At 42.6% G+C, this 12,247-nt stretch overlaps 1 protein-coding gene across 1 annotated transcript; it reads left to right on the top strand.

Annotated features, from left to right (window-relative positions):
• The first annotated feature begins 2,687 nt into the window (after positions 1 to 2,687).
• Positions 2,688 to 10,488, top strand: VTN (vitronectin). Its single transcript, XM_074263678.1, has 8 exons — positions 2,688 to 2,889; positions 3,111 to 3,230; positions 5,321 to 5,647; positions 5,790 to 5,929; positions 6,364 to 6,520; positions 8,370 to 8,522; positions 9,556 to 9,903; positions 10,190 to 10,488. Exons 1-8 carry the CDS (start codon positions 2,832 to 2,834, stop codon positions 10,306 to 10,308), a joined length of 1,422 nt encoding a protein of 473 aa, XP_074119779.1. The 5' UTR covers positions 2,688 to 2,831; the 3' UTR covers positions 10,309 to 10,488.
• Positions 10,489 to 12,247: the final 1,759 nt, after the last annotated feature.

Here is a 12,247-nt window from a genome sequence, read left to right as displayed (position 1 = left end):
TACTGGGAAAATTGGAAAGTAGTTGGGTAAAAAAATGAGTTTAAATCAACCCTTATACTACATACAATAGCTCCAAACTATAAGCTCCAAATGGATAAGCAACCTCAATGTAAAAAAAAAAAAAAGCACATAATATCAAAATTAGAGGAGAATCAAAGAATTTTTCAGAACTAGGGTTAGAAGGAGAATTTATAACCAAAGGACAGAGGAGATCAGGAAAGTCAAATGCACTATTCTATTATATTCACATGCTACAATTTGTTAAGCCACTCTCCAATTTGTTTCCACATTCACTTTTCCATTCCCTGCCCTACCCCAGCCATTAAAATGCTATGAATATATTGGTATATTGGGGACCTTCTTTCTGTCTTTGACCTCTTTGCAGGGATGGGGTAGGAAGGAATAATTCCAGTAGTAGGATCATTGAGTCAAATGTCATGAAAAAATGCACAGAAGAGAACTGAAGGAAGTAACAGACAAGCAGGACAGTTTTGAAAGTTATAGGTTGAATTTATTATATATTTTCAAAGAAAAGCAAGTTGTAGAAATTATGTAATTTCATGTACAATTTATCTTCCAGTCACTAGGTGGTGTAGCGGACAGAAGGTTGGTGGTAAAATGGAAACAAAGTGTTGGTGAATTGGCTTGGGAAAGGGTGGCATGTGAATGCAACAGAATTACTGCCTTATAAGAAACAAGGAATCTGAGAAATTCAGAGAAGTATGGTAAGATTTGCATGACCTGAAGCAAATCAAAAAAATCAGACTAGGAGAATAAAACACCCAGTCACTATAATAACAAATGAAAATGTGCTAACAGGTAACCAGATGGATTATTTATTATTTTCAAGTTTAGAACCAACAACAACAATAACAACAAAGGTTAAACATATTTCCATTTTGTAGAGAGTTGAGGGGATTGTGGATACAAGATATTGTGTATACCAAAAAGAGGTACTTTCTGCGTCAATGTTGCTTAATTGTTTTGTCTGTCCCAAGGAAGGGTTCTCTAACTAGTGGGATAATGTTAGGAAGTGACTTTGATATGAGAACAAAGGGTATAAAAAACCCCAACTTTTTTGTGTTTTTAAGACTTGTGTAGGTATAGAAATTCCAGATTTGGAATCAGAGGACCTATATTCAAAACTCAGGTCTGCTCTATGTATATAACATTTGGGCAAATAACTTTTCTTGTTTGAGCCTCAGTTTTCCCAGCTGTGAAATGAGGGATTTGGATTAGTTGATCTGAAAGGTTGCATCCTCAGAATTAAAAAAACAAAAACAAAATCAATAGCATTTGACCTCCGGATCTTGAGCTTGGAGAGATAATATGAAAATGCAGCTCAAGATCCGGAGGTCAAATGCTATTGATTTTGTTTTTGTTCTTTCCTCAGTTTTATCCCTTGGTGAAATCTAAATCTGCCTTTCCCCTGGGGTTTTAGAAAGATAGGAGAGCTTTCATCTCCTTCTAGCTTTATCATCCCTCCCCCTTCAGGGAGGTTTAGTAGAAAGATTGGATTTGGAATCAGAGATTTGGGGCTACCTAATCAATGTGTTACCTTTGGTGAATTACTTTTCTATGGGTCAAGGTTTGTTTTGTTTTATTTTCTTGCAAAATGCCTAAGGAAACTTTCACCTCTACATCCTATATATCACCCATAAACCCTCAGGGCATGAAAGTTCCTTTCCCAACTCTCTATCCCATTTAGGATCCCATGAGGGGCAGAAAAAATGATCCTGCAGTCAGGGAAGAGAAGGACAGAACTTTACAGATCAAAAACCCTCTCTCACTCCCTTATCTCCACCTCTCTCCAGGTCACTCAATAAAGAGAATGAAAATGTTGTTCTTCCCTACCCCCCAGCCCTCTCAGACCCCAGACCGTATGTTAACCAGTAACCAACAGAGGATAGATGAAAGGTCAGGGTTGAAAATTCAGATGTGCCCTTTATTTTTTCAGGTTCCCTCCTTCTTTATGGAGTTTTCATTCTTTAGCACCTATTTTAATCATAATGGGTGAGGGGGGCTCAAAATTGTGTCCTTTGAGAAAAAGAGGAATAATTGAAGAAGTGGGGAATGTTAATGGAGAGGAAAAAGCTTGGGAAGGTCATGAAAGCTGTCTTCAAATACCAAAAATGGTAGAAGAGATAAGATTATTTTTGTATCTTCCCAGAGAGCAAAACTTTGTAGTATGTAGTTAGATTGCTTTTTAAAATCAGGAAAGAGGTAACAGTCAGAGAGAGCTCTCCAGTAGTGAAAAAGGTAGTGAACTTCCCTTACTAGAATTATGCAAGAGGCTAGATGCTTTATGGGGGACTTCTCCATGGTCTAAGACAATATAATAGTGATTAAAACTCAAATTTCTGCAGTTCTTTAAAGTTTGCAAATGATTTCATATACACAAGGATATCTGTGCCTCACAGTGATCCTCTGGGGGAGGTACTTATGTTTAACTCTATTTTGCAGCCTAAAAAAAAAGCCTAAAAAAAAAAAGGCTTGCCTTGTTTCACACAATGTTTGAAACAAAATTTAAATCTGAGTCTCCCTGACTCCTAGTCCTGTGCTCTATCTGCTTTGCAACACTGTTGATCAAAGATCCCATCCCACTCAATGCTTGCAGAGTTTCTAAAGAGGGAGAATAGTGATATTCTTTCTTTACCAGGACTTCTCTGGTTTTGACCTTGTGGTCACTGGGCAGGCTGGGAGGAGAGAGGTTGGATAAACAGAGTTGAAGGCACCTCCTCCTTCCTGCACTCCCCCTTCCTTTCTCTGTTCGTCCCTTACTTTGAGCCCACAGTAGTTCAGGACGTGTCTTCGTACCAACTCGGCGGGACATGTCCCTCATCTCTCTTCTCGTGGTCCTCCTTGTCTGTGCTGCTTCAGCTGATCAAGGTAACAAGTCCCAGTGAGGGTTGGGATGGGTACAAACTTAAGCAGGGGAAGAAGAAGGAATGGACCCTGGACACCAGCTCCCTTATCCATTCAATTCACTGTCCATTGGCAGACATAGGTGAGAAGGCTCTTGGGTGCTTGGGGATACCTGCCTAACAGTAAGACCAGCCGAGACAAGTTTAATTCCTCTTTTTCCATGATTCCCCTCCTACCCAATGCAGAGTCATGTCAAGGCCGCTGCCAAGAAGGATTCAATTCCAAAAAGAAGTGCCAGTGTGATGAACTCTGCTCCTATTATCAAAGCTGTTGTATGGATTACGTGGCAGTCTGCAAACCCCAAGGTATGGCGCCTGCCTCCCTGCGCTTTACACATGGACACAAGATATTTGCAGGCCTGCTGGGAGATAGCTTTAGGAAGGGGTCTGGGCTCCCTGTTGGAGGGAGGGGGGAGGGGATCATCTAGAACTGGGTCATCATGGCTAAGTCATTTGGTCCCTTTAAATCTCTGTAAAATGAGATAATCACACCAATAATACTTCACAGGGCTGCTATGTATCTTGTAAAGCCTACAATGCTACAAACATGTCAATTGTTACCATTATTGTGAGTAATGATGGTCAATGTAGCAGTAGTCAATAAATCAATCAACAAGCATTTATTAAGTATCTGTTTTATGCTAGGCACTATGCAAATGATGGAATACAAACAGCCTGTATTCTTTTTTTTTTGTGATTCAAATGAGGCTTTTATTTCTTTTTCATAATTCTTTTTAAGAGTATGTATTTTGGGGGGCAGCTAGATGGCACAGTGGATAGAGCACCAGCCCTGAATTCAGGAGGACCCGCGTTCAGATCTGGTCTGAGACACTTAACACTTCCTAACTGTGTGACCCTGGGCAAGTCACTTAACCCTAGCCTGAGGGGGGGAAGAGTATATATTTTTTATTATAGCTTTTTATTTACAAGATATATGCATGGGTAACTTTTTATCATTGACCTTTGTGAAACCTTCTATCCCAACTTTTCCCCTCCTTCCCTCCACCCCCTCCCCTAGATGGCAGGTAGTCCCATACATGTTAAATATGTTAAAGTGTGTGTTAAATATAATATATGTATACATATTTATGTAGTAATCTTGCTGCACAGGAAAAATCAGATTTATAAAGAAAGTAAAAGTGAAGGAAAATAAAAATGCAAGCAAACAATAACAGATAGAGTGAAAATGCTATGTTGTGTCCACACTCATTTCCCAGTGTTCTTTTGATGGGTGTAGCTGTTCTCTTCATTACTTAACAATTGGAACTGATTTGGATCCTCTCATTGTTGAAGAGAGGCATTTCCATCAGAATTGATCATCATGCAGTATTGTTGTTGAAGTGTATAATGATCTCCTGGTTCTGCTCATTTCACTTAGTTCCTGTAAGTCTCTTCAGGCCTTTCTGAAATCCTCCTGCTGGTCATTTCTTACAGAACAATAATATTCCATAACATTCATGTACCACAATTTATTCAGCCATTCTCCAATTGATGGGCATCCACTCAGTTTCCAGTTTCTGGCCACCACAAACATTTTGGCACATGTGGGTCCCTTTCTTTTCTTTAAGATCTCTTTGGGGTATAAGCCCAGTAGTAGTATGGCTGGGTCAAAGGGTATGCACAGTTTTTCTAACTTTTTGAGCATAGTTCCAAATCATTCTCCAGAATGGCTGGATCTGTTCACAACTCCACCAACAATGCATCAGTGTCCCAGTTCTCCCACATCCCCTTCAACATTCACCATTATCTTTTCCTGTCATCTTAGCCAATCTGATAGGTGTGTAATGTATCTCAGAGTTGTCTTAATTTACATTTCTCTGATCAATAATGATTTGGAGCATCTTTTCATATGACTAGAAATAGTTTCAATTTCTTTCTTTTTTTTTTTTTTCCCCCTGAGGCTGTGACTTGCCCAGGGTCACACAGCTAGGAAGTGTTAAGTGTCTGAGACTAGATTTGAACTTGGGTCCTCCTGAATTCAAGGCTGGGTCTCTATCCACTGCGCCCCCTAGCTGCCCCAGTTTCAATTTTTTCATCTGAAAATTATTTGTTCATATTCTTTGACCATTTATCAATTGGAGAATAGCTTGATTTTTTATATATTAGAGTCAATTCTTTATGTATTTTGTAAATGAAGCCTTTATCAGAACCTTTGACTTAAAAATGTTTCCCCAGTTTATTGCTTCCCTTTTAATCTTGTAACAGCCGGTATTCTTGATGAGTTTATATTCTAATGGGGAGAGAAGGGTCAATATTTCCTTCTAGCTAGGATCAATGTGATTTAGGGATGATGGTGATCCTCTTCCTCCCCCTCAGCTCCCCATGTATGTATCTCTTATATGATTTACCTTTTGCCAATGATAGTGTTGGAGGCTCAGGGCTTTTTCTTTCCCCAGTGACCCGTGGAGATGTGTTTGCCCTGCCTGAGGATGAGTACTCAGACATTGATTATGAGATCAAGATCTTCAGCACCATGGATCCTGTCACTGACATCATCACCTCCCCCAGCCCTACTGAAAGTAGCACCCAGTTCCCTAGGACAGAGTCTGTTTCCAACACAGGACAGGAAACCACCCCAGGGTTCATAGATCCAGAAACCACCACTGGAACCCACTTTACAAAACCTGAAGAAGAGGAAGGGGACCAACAGGAAGAAGTGTGCAATGGGAAACCTTTTGATGCCTTCACTGACCTCAAAAATGGCTCCCTTTTTGCTTTTCGAGGTATCCAAGGGGTCAGAAAGCCAATGGGGTATTGAGCCAGAGGAGCTACAGGGGATAAGGGTGGGGTAGAGGGAAGAGAGGAAGGTACTAGGCTTGGAAAAATAATTTACTCAGGTTCCTTTCTCTACCTTGGGAATTCCAGGGAAGTATTTCTATGAGCTGGATGAAAAAAGTGTACTTCCTGGGTATCCCAAGCTGATCCAGGATGTCTGGGGCATTGAGGGGCCCATTGATGCTGCCTTTACCAGGATCAACTGCCAGGGGAAAACTTACCTCTTCAAGGTGGGAGTGAAAATAGGGTGGTCTGGTGAGAGAAAACCCCAGGGGAAAGAATTGCTAGGGGAGGGAGAGGGGCTAAATATTTCTTTGGAGAAATGTTAGGTATAAGAAATACAGCATGATTTATAAAAGAAGATGGGTTAGTTTAGGTCCTTTGACACCAACTCTCAGGCTGAAGGTACTGTTGGAGCTCCAAGGGCAGGAGATAGGCAGCCTGTGAGAGTGGGAGGAAGCATCTTCCTTAGGGAGGTAATGTGATACAGAGAAAAGAGCATCTGGTTTGAAATGGGAGAAATTAGGTTTGAACTCTGACTGTGTGATTTTAGGTAGGTCACTTCACATCTCTGAGCCTCAGTTTCCTCACCTGTAAAATGGACTAGATGACCTCAGAGATCCTTTCTAGCTAGGATCTATAATCTCAACCTCCCTTCCCACAGGGTAGCTTGTATTGGCGCTTTGAGGATGGCATCCTGGACCCGGGTTTCCCAAGGAACATCTCCGATGGCTTCAGAAATATTCCAAACAATCTTGATGCTGCTGTGGCCCTTCCCGCCCATAGCTACAGTGGCCAAGAGCGAGCTTACTTCTTCAAAGGTTTGGAGGCGTAATGAGGGAGGAAGGAAAAGGAGAAGGAGGATACAGGTCATGTAATCAGCTCCCCCATTATCCAGCATGGCCCTAGCAGTTTAGTTGTTCCATCTTCTAGCCCTGATTCCCTTTAGAGGGTCACTTACACCAGGGGTTTTTGGTAATTGTTCGTGCCAAAGCCTCTACTTGCTAGGACAGTGTTGCAAATTAACACCTGTTTTATTTGTTTCCTCCCATATCTCAGTGGCCTTCATCAAAAGCAGCAAGAACAGCAGAGAGGCAGTTTGGCAACAAGAAAGACCTTGGTTTGAATATCACTGATGAGACTTATAATCTGTGTGGCCCTATGCCAGTTTAGCCTTTATAAGTTTCAATTGGATCAAATGGAAGACTACATGGAAACTGTTTTGCAAACCCTAGAGAAAACTCAGCAATTATTACTAGGGACCCTAAAAACCATCTTATCCAAACCCCTCATTTTTTTATTGTTTTATTTTTTCTTTTTATATGTGTACATTCATTTTTTATTATAGCGTTTTATTGATAGTACATATGCATGGGTAATTTTTCAACATTAACCCTTGCAAACACTTCTGTTCTAACTTTTCCCCTCTTTCCCTCCACCCCCTCCCCTAGATGGAAGGTAGACCCATACATGTTAAATATCTTAAATACAACATAGTACGTCCATTTAAAAAAAACACACACAAAAAAACAAACAAAAAAACCCCATTTCTTTGTGGATCATATTGAGAGAGAAAAATTGGAAGGGAAAAATCATGAGAGAAAAAAAATGAGAAAAAGAAAAGTGAACATAGCATGTGTTGATTTACGTTCAGTCTCCATAGCTCTCTCTCTGGATGCAGATGGCGTTTTCTATCCAAAGTTTATTGGGATTGCCTTGAATCACTGAACCGCTGAGAAGAACCAAGTCTTTCATAGTTGACCATCGCACACTCTTGCTGTTCCTGTGTACAATGTATTTCTGGTTCTGCTTGTTTCACTCAGATCAGTTGGTGCAACTCTTTCCAGTCTTTCTAAAATTAGCTTGTTCATTATTTTTATAGAACAACAATATTCCATTACTTTCATATGCCATAACTTATTCAGCCATTCCCCAATTGATGGGCATCTATTCACTTTCCAATTCTTTGCCACCACAAAAAGAGCTGCTACAAACATTTTTGCACGTGTAGCAAACCCCTCATTTTCCAGAGGAAAAAAGACTGTGCTAACTGAAGTGTCTTAGAACATGGCTCTAGAATCCCAGACCAGTGTCCTTCCTATTCCATCTCAAGACAGAAAGATTTGAATTCACTGAAGTCTATGTGCTCCAACCTCAATCCCCTGTCAGGTTGAGGGAAAGAAACACAAATTACTTAAGTCTCTGCTATGTGCCAGGCAGTTAAGACCTGGGATCAGGAAGACCTGGGTCCAAATCCAGCCTCAGATATTAGCAGTCAATCTCTGTTTGTTTTAATCTACTGGAGAAAGAAATGGCAAACCACTCCAGTATCCCAGAAACCCTATGGCAGCACTGGCATGCTATGGATCATAAGGTCATGAAGACTAAATAAATGTGCCAGGGTGTGCTAGCTACTCTACAAGTACTATAGCATTTGATCCTCCCACTAACTCTAACCCCCTAGAATGATTATTGATAGGTGACTATTTCTAACCCTTACTCCTGCTCTTTATAGGATTATAAGTGTAGAACTATGAGAGACCTTAGAGATTTCAATGCTTTCACTATATAGATGAGGGACCCATTGCCTAGGGAAGGGGAGGGCTTTGGTCAAGGATGCATGGCCCTGTAGACATTTCCGCCATATGCTTTCTCTTCTTCATCCCTTAGGAAACCAGTACTGGGAGTACGAGTTCCAACAGCAGCCCAGCCAGGAGGAGTGTGAGGGGAGCACAATGTCCACAGTGTTCGAACACTTTGCGGTCCTTCAGAGAGATAGCTGGAGCAGTATCTTTGAACTCCTCTTCGGGGATGATGAATCAGGTATCCTAAGCCTTTTCTGCTTCTAGAATGGATAGGAAAAAAAACATTTTTTAAGCATTTTCATGTCCTAAGTACTGGGGAAATAGAGAGCAATCAAAGTCCATACTGACCTCAAGGGGCTTACTTTCCAGTGGAGGAGCAGCAGGATCTCTGGCGTGGCCTCCCCCTTCTTTACCTGAGCCTTCAGCTCTGGCCACGTTCACCTCCTCACTTCCTCTCTCTGCTCCCATGTGGCGTGGGCTGTCGTTGGCATCCTGTTGGGGTACAAGAAGATTTGGGAGGAAAAGGAGGCCTCAGGGGAAGCCCACAAAGTTTATGACCTCACAATTTCTATTTGCTTAACCCTAGACTTTGCATTTATTGACCTAAGCCCCAGCTTGGCGGAGCTCAGACCCCCACACTTTGGACTTTGTCTGGTGTGGCCCAGGAGGGCCAGTGCTCTGCCAGGAAATGGTGGAGGGGGGAAGGATCAGAGGATTCTCAGGGGAGATTCCCTTCCTCCAACTCCAAGGTTGGAGGACAAGAGAAGGACTTCCCCAGAGATGGTCTTCTGGAGAATAGGGCAAAAAGCAGCGGAGTTTCTGGTGTGGACAAGGGATGGAGGATCAGGGGGCTGGTTCTATGCCTAACTCATGGCATGGTAGAAAAAAGTATTCGATTTTGAACTAGAAGAACTAGTTTCAAATCTCAGCTCTGCCACTGATGACTTATGACACTGGGGAAAATATCTGAGATGGGGACCCAGTTTGTAAATGAAGGGGTTGAATTGTAAGGCCTTTTCTAGTTCTAACGCTGTGATCCTATGGTCCAGTGACCAGCTGTGTGGCCCTGGGGAAGCCACCACCCTTTTCTGAACCTCAGTTGCTTTCTTTGTAAAGGAAGAAGGTTGGTTCTGAGCTCGGTTCCATCCGGCTTGGGCATCTGCTGTTTGATGATGGGAGACGAGAACAAGAGCATCAGGGGTGCGGTGGGGGTCGGTGTCGAGTCCTGTGCGCTCCCTTCCCAACCACCCATTCTTTGTTCTGCCCTCCAGAGGGGACAAGGGGCCCTTGGCTCATCCAGGATCACTGGATCGGGCTGCCCGATAGGGTAGATGCTGCCATGGCCGGCCGCATCTACTTCTCCTCGCCATCTCATACCCACTCTGATTGGGCTCAGAAGCGCAAGACCAAGGCCAAGGCTAAGGGCCGCCGGAACCGGAACCGCAAGCGCTACCGGTCCCGCCACTCCCGCCACTCCCACCACTCCCGCCACTCCCGGGATATATGGAGCTTGCTGTCCTCCGAAGAATATGGGTCATACTATGACCTGAGTCTCAACTTTGATTGGTTCCAACCATCCCAGTGTGAGCCCATCCAGAGCATCTATTTCTACGTGGGGGGTGAGCTGAACTCCTCTTTCCTGCCTTTTCCCCCTCTCTCCATTTACCTCCTCTTTCTTTCCCTCCCTCTCTTTCTCTCCCCCTCCCCCTCCTTTCTTTTCCTCCCTCTCCCTCCCCTCTTTTCTTTCTCTTCTTCCCCTAATTCCTGGCAATATTTCAAGGAATGGTGATTCTATTGTTCTTCCCTGAGGGAGGTTTGGAGGGAGAGGGGCAGGAGAGGCTGCAGCTCCTGCCAGAGGGTCTGAGCTGGATCCTTCTTACCCAAATCCCCCATTCTCTCTTTCAGACAAGTATTACCGGGTTAACCTCCGAACCAAGATGGTGGACACCGTGGTTCCTTCCTACCCACGCTCCATTGCCCGGTACTGGCTGGGCTGCCCAGTTCTGAAAAGTTTTGAGAAATGAACTCAACTGTCACAGCCCAAGCACCCCTGGGGATCCTCTCAGACCAGATCCAATCCAACAAGGATTTATGAAAGGTCTGCCATGCTCAGGGACCTTTGTATGCTAGGCGTACAAAGCTCAAAGGGAAAATTATCCCTATTATGGTGTGTGCTTTTAATAAAATCCTTTTGGCCTATGTAATGCTTTTCTAAATTATTATCCATCATAGATTTGGAGCTCAAAGGGAACCTTGGGGCCACTGAGTCCAACCCCTCCCCCCAGCCCATATTGCAGATGAGAAATATGAGACACCGCAGGGTTAAATGATTCATCTAGAGTCACCCAACTCACAAGTGTCTGTCTGAAGCAAAATCTGAACTCAAAACTTCTTGGCTCCAAGGCTGGTGCTCTAACCCCTGAACCACATAACTGCTGGTGGATGGGACATTGGATTTAGAGTCAGGGGCTGCGTGTCCAAATCTGCCTCAGACTTCAGCTTTTGTGTATGGCCTTAAACAAGTCACTTAACAAACTTCTAGTCTCAATGTTCTTATCTGTAAAATGGTGATAACAATAGCATCTACTTACTGAATCTTTGAGATCATCAAATGTGATAACATATGTAAAGCACTTATACAAATGCTATACAAATCATACTGTACTTGTATATATGTATGTAATTGCATCTAGATATATATATGTACACAGAGATTTATCTATATCTACTTATCTGTAGGGAGAGAGCTGAGCCCTATGTGTAGATAGGGACTCACAGATGGCAAAACCTGTCATGTATCTCCAAAGGAGGCAGCGGAGACATCTACAGCCTCTTTTCCCTCCATCCTTCTCCAAGGGAGACTTTCATTCCTGCCAGGAGGGGAGCAAGAAGTCGGAACCAGAGGCTGCTCTCTGATCTCCTTATGAGCTAACGTATATTTATTTGTGCCCTTAAATATTATTAATGTAGGGGATATGATAGGGTTTGAATTGGTTTCTGGCAAGGTATGGGGAAGAAGGATCCCAAAGTCTATATCCCAGGCTTGATGCCTTTCCCACCAACTAGCAGTTCCTCAATGAATAGACATAGCAAACAAACCCATTTATGAAAATTTTAACAAAACTAATCAGAGAATCAGTATATATAAACTATAAACATATATATACACATACACACCCATAAACATTCATACTAGACTATACAGAATGAAAGGGCTCTCATATTGGGAATAAGATAAATCAGTTCAACTGAGTAATGGTCCTGGTTCTCATCCAAAGGGAAACTTCCTAAAATCTCTAGAGCAACAAGTTGGGAATAAGGACATGATGGAGACCACCAGCTCTCCTAATATCCCAAGCATTTTTTCCCAGCATCCTGAAGTGGGATTGATTTCCTCTATCTTTTCTCTTGAAGTTGGGAGCAGAAGTCTCCAAAATTGGACACTTGAAGAGTCTAATGCTTGATGAGTCCCTAAATGGGGACTTGATCCTGAAAAGCCCCCAAAGAGACTCAAAGGAGACTGATTGGTAACTGACATTCTCTCAGCAACTCAGTCTTATCCCTTACACAGGACAGGCATTAATCTCCATAAATAAGAGAGTCCCATACCTTTGGGGCAGGGGTTACACACACACACACACACACACACACACATATATATGTGTATATGTATGCGTGCATTATTGTTAAGTTGTTCACTCATGTCTGACTCTTCTCAATCTCATGACCTCATGGTCCATAACCAGGCCCTTCTCTCTCCATTATCTCCCAAAGTCTGTCTAAGTTCACGCATGTTGCTTCTATGACACTATCCATCTCTTCCTCTCCCCTTCCTTCCTCCTTTTGCTTTCGATCCTTCTCAGAATCAGGGCCCTTTCTCATTATGTAGCCAAAATATTTAAACTTCAGCTTCAATAGTCTGAATAGTGAATAGTCTGAATTAACTTCTTTAAATATTAACTG

The sequence above is a fragment of the Sminthopsis crassicaudata genome, chromosome 4 (genome assembly GCF_048593235.1).
Source record: "Sminthopsis crassicaudata isolate SCR6 chromosome 4, ASM4859323v1, whole genome shotgun sequence".
NCBI lineage: Eukaryota > Metazoa > Chordata > Mammalia > Dasyuromorphia > Dasyuridae > Sminthopsis > Sminthopsis crassicaudata.
Note: the sequence above shows the minus strand (reverse complement) of the source record. Positions and strands in the feature narration are given on the sequence as shown.

Bases quoted from the DNA above. Each gene is read 5' to 3' on its own strand.
- VTN (XM_074263678.1), top strand. From the start codon at position 2,832: ATGTCCCTCATCTCTCTTCTCGTGGTCCTCCTTGTCTGTGCTGCTTCA. The intron at 3,231-5,320 runs GTATGGCGCCTG...TTCTTTCCCCAG, and splicing joins GGCAGTCTGCAAACCCCAAG to TGACCCGTGGAGATGTGTTT. The intron at 9,904-10,189 runs GTGAGCTGAACT...TCTCTCTTTCAG, and splicing joins CATCTATTTCTACGTGGGGG to ACAAGTATTACCGGGTTAAC.